This window comes from Fusarium flagelliforme (genome assembly GCF_020744385.1).
Source record: "Fusarium flagelliforme strain FIESC 12 MPI-CAGE-AA-0113 chromosome Unknown B0J16scaffold_1, whole genome shotgun sequence".
Classification (NCBI taxonomy): domain Eukaryota; kingdom Fungi; phylum Ascomycota; class Sordariomycetes; order Hypocreales; family Nectriaceae; genus Fusarium; species Fusarium flagelliforme.
In genome coordinates this window covers 4,790,800-4,807,171 of record NW_025763503.1, presented here as the reverse complement: position 1 = coordinate 4,807,171, position 16,372 = coordinate 4,790,800, and the positions used below count along the sequence as shown (strand labels likewise).

Here is a 16,372-nt window from a genome sequence, read left to right as displayed (position 1 = left end):
TTGATCAGCTGCTCTAGGATATTGGCCTATTCATTAAATCGGTCAGCTTACCGAGAGTGTCTCTGTCAATTGACTACTCAAAAGCGGTGACAGGATCTTGTCCAACACGTACCTACGCTGGTTAATTGTGTAGAACATTGATCACTGGACACAGCAGGTATTGTCAAAGAAGGTACTCAAATTCATGCCAAATCAGTTCATCATACAGTATTTTCCTTCTCCTTGTCTCTTAGCATTTTCCCATTTACCCATCGCAATATCCCTTTTTACTCGTCAATGTCCTCCGAAAGGATCCCCTCCTCAACAACCTTAACCTTAACCTTCATTCCCCAAGGCTCATCATCACCAATCCAATTCTTCTTCTTTCCAATCTTTTCCACATCACTAGCCGCTTCTTCAACCGTCTCTTTTGTCCGAGCAGGATCATCCTTGGTCTTCTGTACCGAAATGGTGAGCAGGAGACCCTCCTTGTTCTTCTTCTTGCCCAAGGTGTACGACCACTGTGCAGTGAACACCACGCGCGGCTTCGATCGGTGGATCTTGCCAGCTGGGTAGAGCGCTGTGATGAGCTGTCCTACTCTGCCGAGGTAAGATGCCCACCAGACTTCTTCGGGCGTGAGCATCTCACGGAGAGACTCGCGGAACTCCAATTCGCGAGGAGGAAGCTCACCACCATATCTGGATTCAAGCATCAAGGCCAGCCTGGCTCGGTCCTGGTGCGATACACCGTGAATCGCGGACATGTTACCGACGCTGGTCGAGTACAGCGCAGTCGTCGAAGCGGTTTCCTTTGACATGAACATGTGGAGGTACATCGCATTGGCAAATGAATCCACGACGGGCTCGCCGAATTCTTCCGGAAACTCCTTCTTCTTACCGGGTTTCGGGATCGCGCTCTTGAGCAATTGCTGGATTAGATGTCGCGAGCCTGGCGCAAAATAGCCAGTGGCCACCTCCAAGGGCGAAAGAGCTCGGATGGATGGTGGCAGCTGTCGGAACAAGAAACCCTCCCGCACGCCACCCTGACAGAAGTGGGCCTCTCTGATACCTCCAGGAATGGACTCAGAGAGTACATTTACGAGGAAGGCAACGGCCGGGACCTGAGATCGTCTGCGATCAGAAACGCGGAAGATGTCCTTGGCAGCATGAGCGACATGCTTGAGAGCCTCGGTGTCTTCGAACTGCTTGCGCTTGGCCGTGTAGCCATTGATGATGGAGATGGGATAATAACTGCCATCCGTCTGGTTAAGATAAAGAAGCAAGTATCCCCATCCTCTGAATCCGCCTCCAGAGAGGTAGATGCGGTATCCACCCTCTTTCTTGGCCTTCTCGACCATCTCCTCAGGGATCTGAAGGTTGTGGTAAGCATCCTTGAAGTTGGAAATCATCTCCTGCTCGAATGCCTTGACAGCAGCATCCGCTTCTTCTTTTTTCTTGTCCTGTCGGAGATCATGGAGCTTCTTGGTCAATGCAGCGGCTCCGTATGGGAAACTGAAGCTTCCCTTGGGACTGATGCGGACTTGACCGCCAGAGCTGAGCATCCAGGTAATCTGAGTGCTGCCACCTCCCAGGTCCATGACAAGACCTTCCATGTTGGAAAAGCCACTGGCGATACCAAGAGCGCCAATTTGGCCTTCCTCCTCCTTGGGCAGAAGCTCAACCGTCAGGCCAGTCTTGTCCTTGATGGTAGCCAAGAATTGCTTGGAGTTGACCGCCGCGCGCGTAGCTTCGGTCGCGATAACATGGATACTGTCCTTCTTACAACCAAAGTCGTCACAGATGACAACAAATCTGCTCAGGACTGAGACGACGGCTTCGATAATATCGTCGGGAATGGGAATCTTCTCTCCCGTCTCGGGATCATACTGAGAGTCGTACAACGAGATGGACGCGCGATACTGATACACGGTCGGGAGCATACGGGCCAATGGCCTCGAAAGGTCGGAGATGGACAAACGGATGCCATTGCTGATAGTCGCAATCTCTGTCAGTCTGACTTCTCACGCGACAGTGCAATGAATAGCCTCACCTTCCCATGTCAACAACACCGACTAGCTTACCCTCATGACCCTGCCACGGAGGATGACCGCCCTGGAGATGGGGCAAAGAAGGCTGAGGCACATCTTCGTCGTCGCTACTCTCGGGGCCAAACTCGGCAATTGGGTCAATGATTTCAAAGTCTGAAAAGTCCATCATGGTTCTTTGTTGTGTTGTGGAGGTGAGATTGGAATTCTTAGGTGCTGCTGATGACGGAGCTCCCCCAGTATTTAGGGAGCTTCATCACAAGCTGAGGCCCTGTTTCAGCTACTGACGTACGCCAACCTTATTTGAGCTTGTCCTGTAATCGCACCAGTTACAGTTGAGCAGCGACGCCAGTGCAACGCGTTCAGGGCATGTAATTGGCTGAAGTTAAAGAAGAGCTGAAGCTCGATCGAGCTTATCTGGCGATCGACCATTGATTGACATCTTTGTCTCTCTGTCATCAGCTTATTTACAAGGCCAGGGATTGAATAAGTCAATGTAAAGAGCTTTCCCAATTATCCGTTTTTTATTTTGTTTTTTGTTCTCATCTTTATTATATAAAATATTTGTTGATGGAGGCACACGATCAATTGCTGAGTAGGTATGGAAGGGAGGGATGGTAAACCACCAAGCCATGATCTGCAGTGCCTCCATTCCTCACACATCTCCCTCCTCTAATTCCTTTGTTGTCATCGGAGCCATCTCATCTACTCATGAATTATGAGTAGACAGTAACTTTATCTGCTGTCAATCGTAAGTCACAAGTCACAAAACATTCAATGTTGAGTTCATGAGAACACCAGGTTCATTCGTCTATGTTCAATCTAGATAGCATCTCAGAACGCGAACACTACAAACTCCCGACGCTAGGCAAAACGTATAAATACCTAGCGCTCTGACCCATGATCCAATTTTAGAATCTCAACTTATCCATCGAGGTGACTATCCTGGGCGACCGGCGCGTCGGAACTCGAACCTCTAGCAGCAGCAAAAGCAAGGTACAACTCTGAATACGGACAATCCGGACATTCTGAAGAATGTGGTTTGTGACCGTCATCGGGCCAATTGAATGGAATGATCCTCTTCGCAACCTGCACGAGTGCGTGACGGACATGAGCGTAATAGTCCTCCATTGAACTGGTTCGTTTGTGGAGCATGACCCGGTACTTATGCGTAGGGTCAAAGGATATCACCAGCTCGACCATCCTACAGTCCATCCGTTCACGTATCTTCGATACCGCGTCAGGTTGTCCACGAGCCCAATCACTTAGTTTCTTATGAAAAGGCCTGGCCTTTTCTTTTTCAATCACTAACACCATATCAACCTTCTCTCTAGGGGACCTGTCTTCCTGTTCGAGCATCCGGAGTGCGTTACCCTTACCTGGAAGGACAATTTCTTGCGACTCCAGGTTCCAGATTATCTCGAGAACCCACCGTTGAGAAAACTGAAGCTGCGCCTTACTAACTGTACGGTAGACTTTAGTCTTATCGCGCCGCCGAATCCAGGTGATGTGATGGCGTTCATCGGGTTCTCGAAAGGAGCCAAGTTCACCAGGGTCATAGCGGAATTCATAAGGTTTACCGACAATTGGCCGTTCTAAGAGTTGGTAGCAATATTCTACGTTTAAGAATTGGTCTTCGAGCAGGAGGGCCCATCTACGAGGGTTGTACGGGTGCCACGGATCGAAGATTAAAAGGCTGAGTTCCAGATAGTCGTGGCGAGATGGGTTTACAAAAGCGGTGTTTCGCATGGGGAAGTCCTCAAGGTCAGACTCATTGTCTCCAAGGACAGACTCGTCTTCCTTAAGGTCAGGGGTGAGTATGACCTCAAGATCAGACTTGCCGTCTTCAAGTTCAGACTCACCATCTCCAAGGACAATTTCATCGTCTCCAAAGTCAGATCCATCATGCTCAAGATCAGACTTATCTCGTGTTGGAATCTCAAAGGTTGATCGACCACATTGGATCTGAGCATCCCCCACGTCTTCAACCCAAGGCTCCTTTTCCTCGCAGGAGAATGGCTTCTGGTGGCAGAAGTTTGGCTTCCTCTTCAAGCTGCGGATGGGCGTTGGACTGAACTTGGACCGGGGGGTTGGACCTATTTCATTGTCCTCGATACGGCGGACGGTCAGCGTCTTGTGCGAATTGTAACGCGGCATGATGAAGAACAGATTGAATGATATCAAGAATAAGTTCGGAGTTTAGCAGATGTTGGATAGAACAAGCTTGGGCTGGAGGGAGACCTGTGATCCTGGATAATAGAGGTAGCCATTCTTGCGGTTATCACGTATTTATACAGTGACTTTCTGTGTAACCATAGTCCTACTGATCGAACAAGATGTGTTCTCGCGAACACTGGCCGATGTTCTTCGAACATGTGGACAGAACAATGGCTTGAATCTGGTGTTCGGTTCAAAAACCCCGAACATACGGTTTTCGAGGGTTCGGTTCTTTGTTCCTTTGTCTGAACAGTTGAGTGTTCTGGTAGAAACATCGAACACCTATTATGCCAGGCAGTGTTCTTAAATTGTATACCTTACAGACCTATTATACTATACTCGAACAAGATGAATGTTCAAGAACAGCATTTCGCTACTTGTTCTCATTTTTGCTGTCTATATATAGGTACTGTCAAGCCACCACAAAATCTGAAAAGTAGCAGTTATCACCCTAATACACAAAAATAAGATCGATGATATCTTTTTTGGGTGTGGGATAATTATAATTCTTAATACTATAGTTAGAATCTCTCCTTTTACTGCGGTTGTGGTCAATTGAGCTCATAATGTGTTGTTGCATTATTCAAGCATCACCACCATATATATAGTTAGAGTTGACTATACTAGCAAAAACTATTACCTAAAAGTGCTGGATCTTCTTTGTTCTTATGAATTGTATCATAAGCCACCTAAATGATGCATATTCCCGAGGTGATCAATTGTCTCAAATATCCACTATCATGAATTAGAATTAGTTTTCTCATCGGAGGGGCAAAAACTCAACCACAACCACAAACAACCTCCCAAAATGCCTTCTAAAATCCTCATCCTTGACGGCGGCCTCGGCACGTCCCTCGAGTCTAAATACTCGGTTACTTTCTCCCGCTCAACTCCCCTTTGGTCATCTCATCTGCTCGTGGCAGACCAGCCCACTCTTCAATCATGCCAGGCCGATTTCGGCGCTGTTCCAGTTGACGTGCTCCTCACAGCGACGTACCAGGTCTCACTGCACGGTTTCGCTGGTACGCGCACTGAAGACTTCCCTGAGGGTATTTCTCGTGAGAATGTTCCGCGGTTCTTGGATGACTCTGTCAGCATCGCTGAGCGTGCTGTCGGGGACAAGGGTTGTGTGGCTTTGAGCATTGGACCGTATGGCGCTTGTATGATTCCTGGGCAAGAGTACAGCGGGAAGTACGATGATAAGCATGATTCTTTGGAGGATTTGGAATCATGGCATACTGAGCGCTTGGGAGTGTTTGCCGAGGTTCCTAAGATTCAGGAGCGACTGGGTTATGTTGCGCTTGAGACCATTCCTCGTCTAGACGAGATCATCGCCATGCGCAAAGCCCTTGCAGCAACACCGACACTCTCCAAACTACCATACTGGACCGCCCTTCTCTCCCCTGAAAAGGACCTTCGCATGCCCGACGGTAACTCCATTGAGGCCGCCGTCGAAGCCATGCTTGACCCCGAGATCTCTCCCAACCTACCTTGGGGCATCGGTATCAACTGCACCAAGGTTGACAAGCTGGACAGCTTGCTTCAGATTTTCGAGCGCACTGTTTCGAGCATGTTGGAAAAAGGCAAGATTACGGAGTGGCCTGCCCTAGTGCTGTATCCCGATGGCACCAATGGAGAAGTGTATAACACGACCACACAAAAGTGGGAGGTACCTGATGGTGTTGATACTCAGAGACGCTCGTCTTGGGAGGGCCAGGTTGAAGATGTTGTTAAAGCTACAGAGAGTCGAGGAAAGTGGCCTGCTATTCTGGTTGGTGGATGCTGCAGAGCTGGGAGCGAGGATATTAAGAAGCTTCGGGATCGACTTATCCAATAAACCACCAGTTCATTGTTTCTATTCGTTACTCGTCCAGACGCCATATATGATCATAATCTAATGTTGAAGTCGCCAACATCAATACGGATTGTATCCCAATCCACTTATATCGGCGCTCAACTCCCTCCCCTGCATCATCTCAGCCATAACCTTCCCCGTCCCCAACGACAAACTGATCCCCCATGGCCCATGCCCCGTAGCAACATAAACACCACCATATTTCCCCTTCCGCGTACTATAGCCCTGCCGTAGATCGAAATCCTCTATCCTCGTGATATAAGGCGTCCCCCTCTCCGAAACAGGTCGAAAGCACAGCCCCGTGCGTAATATCTCCAACTCCTCGCCTTCAGTGTCAATTATCTGCTTCGCCAGGTCTTTTAACTTATCGAGTGATGAGTCTATAGGCTTTGCGCCTGTCGCTAATGGCGGTAGGCGTATTGAAGCATTCACGCCGCCGAGCCAAATGTGTCCGTTTGGTCGGGCGTAGATTTCGGGTGAGAACGTATCCATGGTGGTGTATACTGAGTGGAACGTGTCGCCTATATCTTGGGGATTTTGCACCACGAGTGAGTGGCCTGCGAGGCTTATGACTGGTATGTTGATGTGAGACCCTGGGAACATAGATTCCAGAACACTTGGTGTCCAAGCCCCAGCGCAGACCAGTATACGAGTAGCTGGAATATTCGTTTCTGAAGAACAGTCCGTATAGCCAATGCGCACATATGATAGCTCATCGTGGCAGTCTGCGCCTACGAATCGTACAATAGCAGGTTGATATATACGAACGCCTGCCTCCTTGCACTTTTCAAGGAGAAATTGGCATAGTCTCAGAGGGTCACTATATTCATTTATTGTTAGTGACATGTACATCTCACAGACTCGATCGATCACTTACAGAACGGCGGTTCCTTCACCTTCATCAACCAAACTAAGAACATCACCCTTCACACGCTTCAGCCAAGGCGGACTATTCCTATCCTTCACCTCTCCCTTCTCATTCACTAAATCCGCACGACTTCCGCCTTCACTTAGCCAATCTTTTCCTCCGTAATTCTTGGGCTTCTTCCTCGGTAGCTCATAATTCACAGTGACTGATTTGGCGTACAGCCACTTCTCACGCCCATCATACTGCTCTGCCAACTTCTCATGCTCATCAAAGCTCAGAGCTCCCAAAGATGCGAGATCCTCATGGAACCAGTCCCTGGCGAGGAAACCACCAGCGTATCCTGAGGCAGAGGCGAACAGCTCGGAAGATGAGTCAACAAGATGAATTGTTGAACCGGGTTGATGTTGAGACAAATAATATGCCGTTGCAATACCAATGATGCCACCGCCAACGATCACCGTCGAAGCCATCGGAAATAAGGATTATGAATTAAATAGGATGTATCATTTAAGTATCGACAAAGGATCTCAGCTGATGGGAGGCGATTACCAACAAAGCAACCGATGACGTGAGGGACACAGATTCAGGGTAGACAAAATTGAAGCTCCAAAAATTGACCCCTCCAACCCCCACTCAGGTCGAAGCTTCAGTGAAAAGCTGCCAAGCTACGGTCTCATTCCTGATCTTCAACTTCACCAAGAACATTATAATTTGATCATGGCTTCCAAAGTATTCATTGTTACAGGCGCCAGCAAGGGTATTGGCGCCGCCATTGCTCGCTACCTTGTCAACCAATCTCACAAGGTTGTTATCACAGCGCGGTCTTCTGAGCCTTTGGAGGGATTGAAGAAATCCCATCCTGAGCAGGTTCAGTTCATCGCTGGTGATATCGTTGAGCCTCAAGTACGTAACCCAGTCATCGGTCTGTAAGACCAGAACTAATGCTTGCTTAGATGCCTACAAAGTTGGTAGACCTTGCTGTGTCTTCCTTTGGCAAGATTGACGGTCTTGTTGTCAACCATGGCATGTTGGCGCCCAACAAGTTCGCAGACACAAGCCTTGAAGAGTGGAAGAAGGTTTATGACATCAACGTCTTCAGTGGCATTGCCTTGGTATGAATACCTAGCCTTACGCACTTGTGTACTACACTGACAACATTAGGCCCAAGCTGCAATCCAAGAACTACGAAAGTCTAAGGGATGCATCGTGTGGGTGTCATCGGGAGCAGCAACAAAGCAGTATGCCGGATGGTCAAGCTACGGTTCATCCAAGGCTGCCTACAACTCTATCTCAGGTCACATCGCGATTGAAGAGCCACATATCACAAGTGTTGCCATTGCACCAGGTCGAGTCGACACTGAGATGCAAGGAGTTATCAGATCAGGAGGCAAGGAGTCTATGAACAAGGCGCAGTACGACTCATTTGTCGACGCCAAGGAGAAGGGTATCCTGCTCAAGCCCGAACAACCGGGACATGTTATGGCCAAATTTGTCGCCGACCCGCTCAAGGAGCTGAGCGGAAAATTCTTCTCGTACGTTTCACGACATGCTGTGGAATCAAGAACTAACGGTTATGCAGATGGAACTCACCAGAGGTCGAGGCGTACCAGGAATAGACTAGACCTTGGCAGCGTTGGGAACACAAAACACCTGTATATCTCAAGCAATGTTAGCTTATGTCTTTACAATGATGCAGATAGACAAAAAGTAGAAAGACAAATGCAAGTCAGTCGAAAGATGAAAATACGTTTGCTCCACATAGAGTTTCGGATTTAGCATGGAATGTAAGTTTCTTCATCATAGCATTGTGTTTTGCGAGTAAAAAAAGTAAAATATGATCTTACCTGGTGCTCAGTTGTCGCATGCGACAGTGTTCAAGATTCGAACCCAATATCCGAAGCAGCTGCTTTGTCGCATGTTAGTTCTTTGTTCAAACATGTTGTCCAAAGCAAGCGTGCAGTCGAATGTGCTCAGGCTATCGTTTTTATCCGTCATGAGAGTCGGTATTTGATAGTACCAGATAGCAAAGTGCATCACGGCGTATCGAAGGAGGGCAGGATGCTGAAGGGAGTCTTACAGCGTGGGTAAGAGAGTAGCCTAGACTTTGAGTTTGTTAGCGACTGTTTAAGTCGAAGTTCTCAATGGCTAAAATGAAGAGGATCGTGATCAATCAGTTCTTGTCCATTTGGCACAGGACGAAGTCAATCAGCACAGGAGGCTTGTCGAACCTCCTAAGCCTGGGGCGACAACATATCTCCTCATGCGATCAGGTGTAGAGAGAAAAGTAAAAAACTTACCCAGTGAACTGGCGGCTGCACTCAGTGTTGAAAGCATCGCGCAAAGCGAGTGCTTTCGAGGTATAGCAAGCAATATGGCAAGGCGCAATAGACGCCACCATTTAGCATAGCAAAGCCATAGCTCAATCTGAGCTTTTTGGCATGTTTGAGTGGGAGAAGAGGGAAGAGAAGAGAGGAGGAAAGTGTTGATGAAGGAACGAGAAATGGAAATTTTCAAAAAGATGGAAGTTCTGAAATAGACGTGCATGGTTGGTCCGTGCGTTGAAAAAGACGCGCCCCGTGTGGCTATTGAGCCTCCACTACGGGGCACTTGGCCTTGGGACCTGAGGCTTCTGCTTCCATACTGGTGGGTGCTTAGAGAGGTAGGTGCCTAGGGTGCCCACTGCCCGCTGTGATGCTGCCCGGTGATGGTTTGTGCCAGGCTTTCCCATTCCACTGAGAAGGTGCAGGTGGGGTCGTTTTAGCTGCAAGCGCGAAAGCAAAGCAGAGCAGCTCTCAGATACAAAAGAGGCTTGCCCCACCACTCATGGGCCTGAGTAACCATCCGTCTCCTTCAGCCTGAGGTCCGTTCATTGCCAGTACGTTTTTGAAGCTCATCTACGATATATAGAGAGAAGGCCTACGACAAAAACTCAGCGCAGCACAAGCAAACAACACACTTCTTTGACCGAAGCCGACATTACGGGACAATATTATTCTTTCAAGTCACTTTTTGTTCGAATTCTTTCTGTTTGATCAATACCCATTATCGCGTTGCAACCCTGCAAGTCACTGGCACCCAACCGCGTCGTCTTGGTGTATAGTCACATAAACGGTTTCCAACAAACACTTCCAACAACCATCGATTCACAGATTTTAATTTTTATTGAAAAACATGTCTGATCACGAGTTCGGAGGTAAGATTTGACCTTGATTTATTTTGTTTATTTGTTTATTTGCTTCCTGTTTGCACATCTTATTTCATCTGAGCTTGGCCTGTGATGAGCATCACCACCATGATTCACTACTTTGAGATACTATTCTGTGATTCAGAATCCTTCAGCTTCTTCTGGTTAAAAAGGAGACTTGGCTCCGTTCACTTTTGCCTTTCAAACCATTTCATCACATCTACCATACTCATGAAGACCGAGCGGCTTACCCTCATATCGCCATTTTCATCCCAACTATCATATTCAACATTGAATACACTACACCCTTCCCATATCTTCCTATCACTCTTTTCCATCATGCCTCTGCCAGCATCTACCAAGTATTGGCAAAAGTTTGACATCGGGACACTGGGTCTGCTTCTCATTTTTTGTCCAGAGCCTTTGCTAACAATCCTCTCACAGGTAACGACGACTTGTCGCTCCCCAAAGGTATGTTCGCATATTTCCCCTATACCTAAGTCTCAAACTAACATCACTCCAGCTACTGTCCAAAAGATCGTGTCGGAAATCCTTCCCCCATCAGCAGGGGTGGCCTTTGCCAAAGAAGCTCGTGATCTGCTCATAGAATGTTGCGTCGAGTTTATTACTCTTATCTCATCAGAGGCAAACGAAATCTCAGAGAAAGAGGCAAAGAAGACCATCGCCTGCGATCACATTACCAAGGCTCTGGAACAACTAGGCTTCACCGATATGGTTCCTGCCGTTCTCGAGGCAGCAGCCGAGCACAAGGAAGTTCAAAAGGTATGCTCACCTCTGATGATTATGCATTTGCGGCCATTGCTAACTCTTTCCAGGGTCGTGAGAAGAAGGCAGATAAGTTTGCCAAGAGCGGCATGTCCATGGAAGAGCTTGCCCGACTACAGGAGGAGCAATTCGCTGCGGCACGAGAACGCCACAACTAGGAATGTGGACGCTAATGGGTCATATTGAGAGTAGGAAAAGGGCGTCGGGGTATTTTGGCATTGCTAGGCGTTGACGTACAGTACTGGCTGGACTGGACTGGATTAAGCTTGGATGGGAGCGGGCGGGTTGGCTGACTCGTTACTGAATCACTTTCGCTTATAGACCTTTGACAAGGCTTTTGCCATGAGGGAGGTATATGATTTGAATTGCATTGTTGGAATTTCTACCATGATTACTGGTCCCTGGGCATATAGGGCTGTCCCCTGTGATGACTCAACCATGATGTTGCCCAGCCATTTATAGAACGTGTTTGGTGCCTAAATCGGGAGGCTGTGTTGAAAGTTAATGACGTGGTATATATTAACCTTACTGTAACTCAATATTGACATTGTCAAGCTGTTTGTAGTTGCCTGATGAGTGAATCACTTACAGTCATCCTTATCGATAAGCGCCAAAGTGAAAAATGATGTAAATCTGATATCCCCCACCTTGAGGCTTGACTTCCACTACATTTCCCAATCTGCATGCGCCATCAGCACTGTAAAAGTACAAAACTTTTACTTTTACCGTCGCCAAAATAGGTCGCAGACGCAAGAATAAGAATAAGCCTGGACCACGTGTCCCTCGTTGGCTATCTCGCAAAATGGGTCAGGAAGAGTCCTCCATGAGCTACGGCGGCCCGCCCGCAACGCTCACTGAGCGGAGCTTGGCCGCTGTCGCGGACTACATCAAGTCGGGTCGCAGCAAGCGTATTGTGGTTTTGACTGGTGCTGGTATCTCAACTGCTGCTGGTAGTAAGTTAATAAAATGTCAAATATTCTAAACTGTATCTGATTACGGTGTTAGTCCCCGACTTTCGATCGCCTGGAACTGGTCTTTATGCCAACCTTGCCCGTCTCAATCTGCCCTACGCCGAAGCCGTCTTCGACATCTCCTACTTTCGCGAGCATCCCGAGCCATTCTACGTTCTAGCAAACGAATTGTATCCTGGAAAGTTCCATCCGACTGTTTCACATGCCTTCATCGCTCTTCTCGCCCGCAAGGGCCTTCTCCAGATGCTCTTCACCCAGAACATCGATTGCCTTGAGCGCGTAGCCGGAGTGCCCTCGGACAAGATAATTGAGGCCCATGGAAGCTTCGCAAAGCAGCGCTGCATAGAATGCAAGGAGGAATACCCTCAGGATAAGATGGAGAAGCACGTTTTTGGAGGCAAGGTACCTCATTGCGACAAGGAAGGTTGCAACGGGCTTGTCAAGCCTGACATTGTCTTCTTTGGAGAGCCTCTACCCAAGGCATTCGACAACAATACTTTCCAGGTCGCAATGGCAGACCTGGTCTTGATTGTCGGTACCAGTCTAAGTGTCTACCCCTTCGCTGCTCTGCCAGGCATGGCGCAAGAGGGGAAGCCTCGTGTGCTCTTCAACATGGAGAAGGTGGGTCAGCTTGGCAGTAGGTCCGATGATGTGATTCAGCTGGGCGACTGCGACGCCGGTATCCGCAAGTTTGCTGATGAGCTCGGCTGGCGCGACGAGCTTGAGGCGCTGTGGAGAGAGACCGTGGGCGATGAGGAGGCAGATAGACAGAACAGCGGCAGAGAGAAGGAGGCGATTCAAGATGAAGTTGAGCGCTTGGCTGCTGAGGTTGGAGCTGTTGCAATCAATGACAGTGACGAGAGCGATGATACTAAGCAAGAAAGCACGGAGAAGGATGTCATTTTGGAAAAAGAGCCAGCAAAGCCTCAAGAGGGACAGCCCAAGACTGAAGATAGCAGTTCGGACCCCTCCGATACTCCCGCTTCATCATTCACACCCGCAGAAGATGGCACCAAGGAATCACCCAAGACCGAGCAACTCAAGCCAGAGAACCTCGAGAAGATCGAAGCAGAGGCAGCTGAGGTACAGTCCATGGTCACAGAGCCGCCCAAACCACAGCCATCGAAGGAGGAAACAACACAGGCAGACACGCCCAAGGATGGACCCATAGATGCGGCTGTGTCTACGGAGACTGCTCCGAAAGAAGAAGAGAACAAGTCCAAATTCTAAACAAGATATAAAGAACAACAAAAAAGAGACGTTAAGGGAATCAAGGGCTATTGCTATTATCACACAAGCTGCTGGCAGATGAACTAGATGAGCTTTCCTATGTTAGGTCACGACGAAATGCGCTAGGCAAGGTACTACTATATGATTGTATAGATGGTTCGCGTTGGCTGACACCGACGCGTTGTTAGTCTAAAGAAATGTTATGAGATTACAAAGCTCCGGGTAACGTATGGAATCTGTCTACATACAGTGGTGAGACGGCCCAAAAGTTCCGGCATATACGAAATCCTGCCCTACGGTGTATGACCTTGCATTAGTAGCGACGGTAGCCCGCCAACCTTTGTTAGCTGGGATGAAGGATCGAGTGAGATAAGCGAAACGGCAGGAGAATCTCACAATCATATATATAAAAAGGAAACTATAGATAATATGTCGTAAGAAACTTAAAGCCCCTGAGCTTGCTACAAATACGTCATGAGAACATGATATGACCTCGTATCACCCCGCCTCGTATACTCCAAGTTAGTTCATAGCCCAAGCGAAGAGAGGCAACGATAACACCAAAGGGCATTCAGCTCAAAGCCCACTATCAATCTGCGCAGGAATATTGGACAGCGTCCAGTGTCCCCATTGCCTGCACGTCTCGGCCACCACGTTGGGTATACGTAGCTTTTCCACCTTGTCTGGTTCAGTGAGAAACTGCGTCAGAAACCCTGCCGAGACATGCCACGCGATGTGACAGTGAAACGGCCATACACCTGTCGATGCGTGAGCAAATGTTACCATAGCGAGGGGAAGAATTATGAGGCTGAGTCAGGGGAAGACATACCTGGGTTATCTCCAGCGTCGAATTGAATGACAATGTGTCCATTGCCCCGGAGTTGAACGACGTCACGCCGTTGTGGATTGTGTTTGTTGATAATTGTGCCATCCCAGGCACCTAGACCTTCGTGCAGGACATACATGTTGAAGCCATGCAAGTGCATGGGGTGTCTGTCAAGTTCAATGTCAGCTATTGTCGAGAATCACATGCTTCTGTTGTTCCTTACGCTACAGGTGTCTTGTTGTTCACCACCACCCGGACACTCTTCGCCTTGCCGGTATTGATCACGTTCCAATCGTGGTCAAAAGTGTGGTTCCCAAGCTTGCTCAAAAGCAGGGTTGGACTGTTGTAATTCGTCCTTGCAGAGACGCCTCCCAGAGACCAGAGTGTGATGTTGCTGGCATTTTTATACGACATTACATCCAGTTCGATGGTCTTATCAGCTGGAGGCAAGGGTAACTTCATCAGAGGCTTTGTCATGCTCAGATCATCGTTGGCGCAAGTCGCTGGATCAGGTATGTTCCATGGTTTCGATTTTGGTTCCTTTTTGTCGTTCGCATGGTCATAGTAGATTGCTGCAAGAGCATTTGGATTGAAAGCAAGACTGCAGTTGGCTGATATGTTGGCGCGCATCCAATATGACTCCAATTTGCCATTCCCTTTGACCAACACATCGGTACGTTGGCCAACACCAAGGGTAACAACTTTTGTGTTGTACGGCTCAACAGGAATAAAGTCATTTGCAATGACTGTCATGTCATGGCCATCAATGGAGAATCGTTGGATAGCTTCAGAGCTGGGGTTGATAAGACGTAGGCGATGCACTTTGCCCCGTCTGAAGCGAAACTTTGAGATTCCAGCGTTGTTCTTGCAAGGTGATTTATCCCCCGGCTGGACTTTGGAGCAATTGTAGTTCATTTTTCCATTGATGAGATTGCTGTCAGAAAACACAATGCCGGGGGCGCCAGGTTTCATGACATCTTCCACAAGGTCGAAATACTCTTTGTGATACCAGTCGTTCACCATGATGGGACCAACGTCAATATCGTAGTCTTTCTTTTCTTGCGGACCATATATAACCAGGGGACCAAAGAGACCAGCCAGATATTGAGCGGAATAGTGCGAGTGATACCAACTGGTACCATAGAGGTCGGCGATAAAGGAGTATGTATAAGACTGACCCGGCGCTATGGGGCATTGGGTAACACCAGGAACGCCATCTTCCCAGGGCATGTTTTTCTGGAGGATGCCGTGCCAGTGCAAAGACAACCCTTCATCTTTCAGTTCATTGTGAACAGTGACTTGGATTGTGTCACCCCAGTTGGCTTCAATAAGGGGGGCAGGGAACTGTCCGTTCACAAGAATGGTAGACATCTCGTATCCATCAGGCGCTATGTTGGCTCGGTTGACAGTGAAATCATACTTTCGGATGACTCCAGTATGAGGATGATCCTGATAGTAGTTTGTCCGAGTGTTCATGGTACTCCATGGGTAGCCATTGGGAGTAGGGTTGTCAGTGAGGAACGTTGGCAAGTCTGGTGCATCAAGCGTGCCATACGTGGATTCGCTATAGGTATGTTAGCATTGTTCTATACAAGCCATAATAAGTCTACCATACCCATTGGTCTGAAGCTGGGATAGTTGACCTAGAGACCCTAGGCTGAACTCGTTGCTATGAGTGTTCCCCATACTGAACAACTGATGTGCTTTCAGGAGTCTCTGAGAAGGCTGAAAGACAATTTTCAAACATATTTTACGGGAAACAACACCAGTCTATATAGTCCTCACTCTGAGAGGGGGCTTTTCAGTGAGCCCAGCCCTTCCATAGCTGCTGCATGAGGCGCTTCTAACCAGGACATGGTATGTGCCGAAGACCCGCGGGATCAAGCCTCTTCTGCTAAAGACCGGGCGATCGCATTTGGATCTATCTTGAGCTAATGTAGGTTATCAAGGATAAGGTAGTCAGCCAGCTGTAATCCTCACGCCAGGGTGTTGTTGTTGGTGGTGGTGTTGAAAGCCAAAATTTAGTGAGATGGAACCACATGGCAGGACTCAAGTGAGTCAAGGCAACCTGCAAGCCATTGATGACAATACCCACACTAAGGCAAACCTCGTGAAGCATATTATTAGTCCTATCAGGATAAGGATTCATGCTTTCGCCAAATTGTAAGTGTAGGGATGGTCGTCAAGGGAATCCGGGTGTGGCGGAATATCCGCTAAGTTAGTTGCCCCAGCTGTAGATGGATGATATGACACGATACTTCGACTGGATTGTGAAGTTCTCTTGTTTCGTAAATTCGTATGTTAAGATGAGTTTGTCATTTGATGCACGCGGGAGGATATTTGTAGATTTGTAACTAGGATATCCCCAGATCGTATGTGTCTCGACTTTTGTCAGTGGATATTGTCTCAGA

General features: G+C 48.2%; 8 protein-coding genes across 8 annotated transcripts; 4 read left to right on the top strand and 4 right to left on the bottom strand.

Moving 5' to 3' along the window:
• Positions 1–78: 78 nt before the first annotated feature.
• Positions 79–2,255, bottom strand: B0J16DRAFT_329260 (Ppx/GppA phosphatase family-domain-containing protein). Its single transcript, XM_046126311.1, has 2 exons — positions 2,030–2,255; positions 79–1,968 (listed from the first exon to the last, which is right to left on the bottom strand). Exons 1-2 carry the CDS (start codon positions 2,194–2,196, stop codon positions 267–269), a joined length of 1,869 nt encoding a protein of 622 aa, XP_045989505.1. The 5' UTR covers positions 2,197–2,255; the 3' UTR covers positions 79–266.
• Positions 2,256–2,948: 693 nt separating this feature from the next.
• On the bottom strand, positions 2,949–4,253 carry B0J16DRAFT_391579 (uncharacterized protein; the record flags this gene model as incomplete). Its single annotated transcript, XM_046131940.1, has 1 exon — positions 2,949–4,253. The coding sequence occupies exon 1, from the start codon at positions 4,179–4,181 to the stop codon at positions 2,949–2,951; it is 1,233 nt and encodes a 410-aa protein (XP_045989504.1). The 5' UTR covers positions 4,182–4,253.
• Positions 4,254–4,995: 742 nt separating this feature from the next.
• Positions 4,996–6,087, top strand: B0J16DRAFT_329257 (Homocysteine S-methyltransferase). The gene has a single exon (XM_046126310.1). The coding sequence runs from the start codon at positions 5,050–5,052 to the stop codon at positions 6,076–6,078; it is 1,029 nt and encodes a 342-aa protein (XP_045989503.1). The 5' UTR covers positions 4,996–5,049; the 3' UTR covers positions 6,079–6,087.
• A 69-nt stretch (positions 6,088–6,156) lies between these two features.
• B0J16DRAFT_314180 (FAD dependent oxidoreductase) lies at positions 6,157–7,434 on the bottom strand (the record flags this gene model as incomplete). Its single annotated transcript, XM_046125171.1, has 2 exons — positions 6,157–6,916; positions 6,974–7,434. 2 exons carry the CDS (start codon positions 7,432–7,434, stop codon positions 6,157–6,159), a joined length of 1,221 nt encoding a protein of 406 aa, XP_045989502.1.
• A 134-nt stretch (positions 7,435–7,568) lies between these two features.
• Positions 7,569–8,779, top strand: B0J16DRAFT_29429 (uncharacterized protein). The gene is made up of 4 exons (XM_046124387.1): positions 7,569–7,867; positions 7,918–8,076; positions 8,126–8,496; positions 8,544–8,779. The coding sequence occupies exons 1-4, from the start codon at positions 7,682–7,684 to the stop codon at positions 8,578–8,580; spliced, it is 753 nt and encodes a 250-aa protein (XP_045989501.1). The 5' UTR covers positions 7,569–7,681; the 3' UTR covers positions 8,581–8,779.
• Positions 8,780–9,740: 961 nt separating this feature from the next.
• On the top strand, positions 9,741–11,440 carry B0J16DRAFT_329252 (histone-fold-containing protein). Its single transcript, XM_046126309.1, has 4 exons — positions 9,741–10,157; positions 10,593–10,619; positions 10,672–10,931; positions 10,985–11,440. Exons 1-4 carry the CDS (start codon positions 10,136–10,138, stop codon positions 11,090–11,092), a joined length of 417 nt encoding a protein of 138 aa, XP_045989500.1. The 5' UTR covers positions 9,741–10,135; the 3' UTR covers positions 11,093–11,440.
• Positions 11,441–11,616: 176 nt separating this feature from the next.
• On the top strand, positions 11,617–13,531 carry B0J16DRAFT_297067 (DHS-like NAD/FAD-binding domain-containing protein). Its single transcript, XM_046124450.1, has 2 exons — positions 11,617–11,887; positions 11,940–13,531. Exons 1-2 carry the CDS (start codon positions 11,737–11,739, stop codon positions 13,133–13,135), a joined length of 1,347 nt encoding a protein of 448 aa, XP_045989499.1. The 5' UTR covers positions 11,617–11,736; the 3' UTR covers positions 13,136–13,531.
• A 93-nt stretch (positions 13,532–13,624) lies between these two features.
• Positions 13,625–15,764, bottom strand: B0J16DRAFT_29295 (multicopper oxidase-domain-containing protein). The gene is made up of 4 exons (XM_046124346.1): positions 15,577–15,764; positions 14,185–15,525; positions 13,965–14,128; positions 13,625–13,893 (listed from the first exon to the last, which is right to left on the bottom strand). Exons 1-4 carry the CDS (start codon positions 15,645–15,647, stop codon positions 13,712–13,714), a joined length of 1,758 nt encoding a protein of 585 aa, XP_045989498.1. The 5' UTR covers positions 15,648–15,764; the 3' UTR covers positions 13,625–13,711.
• Positions 15,765–16,372: the final 608 nt, after the last annotated feature.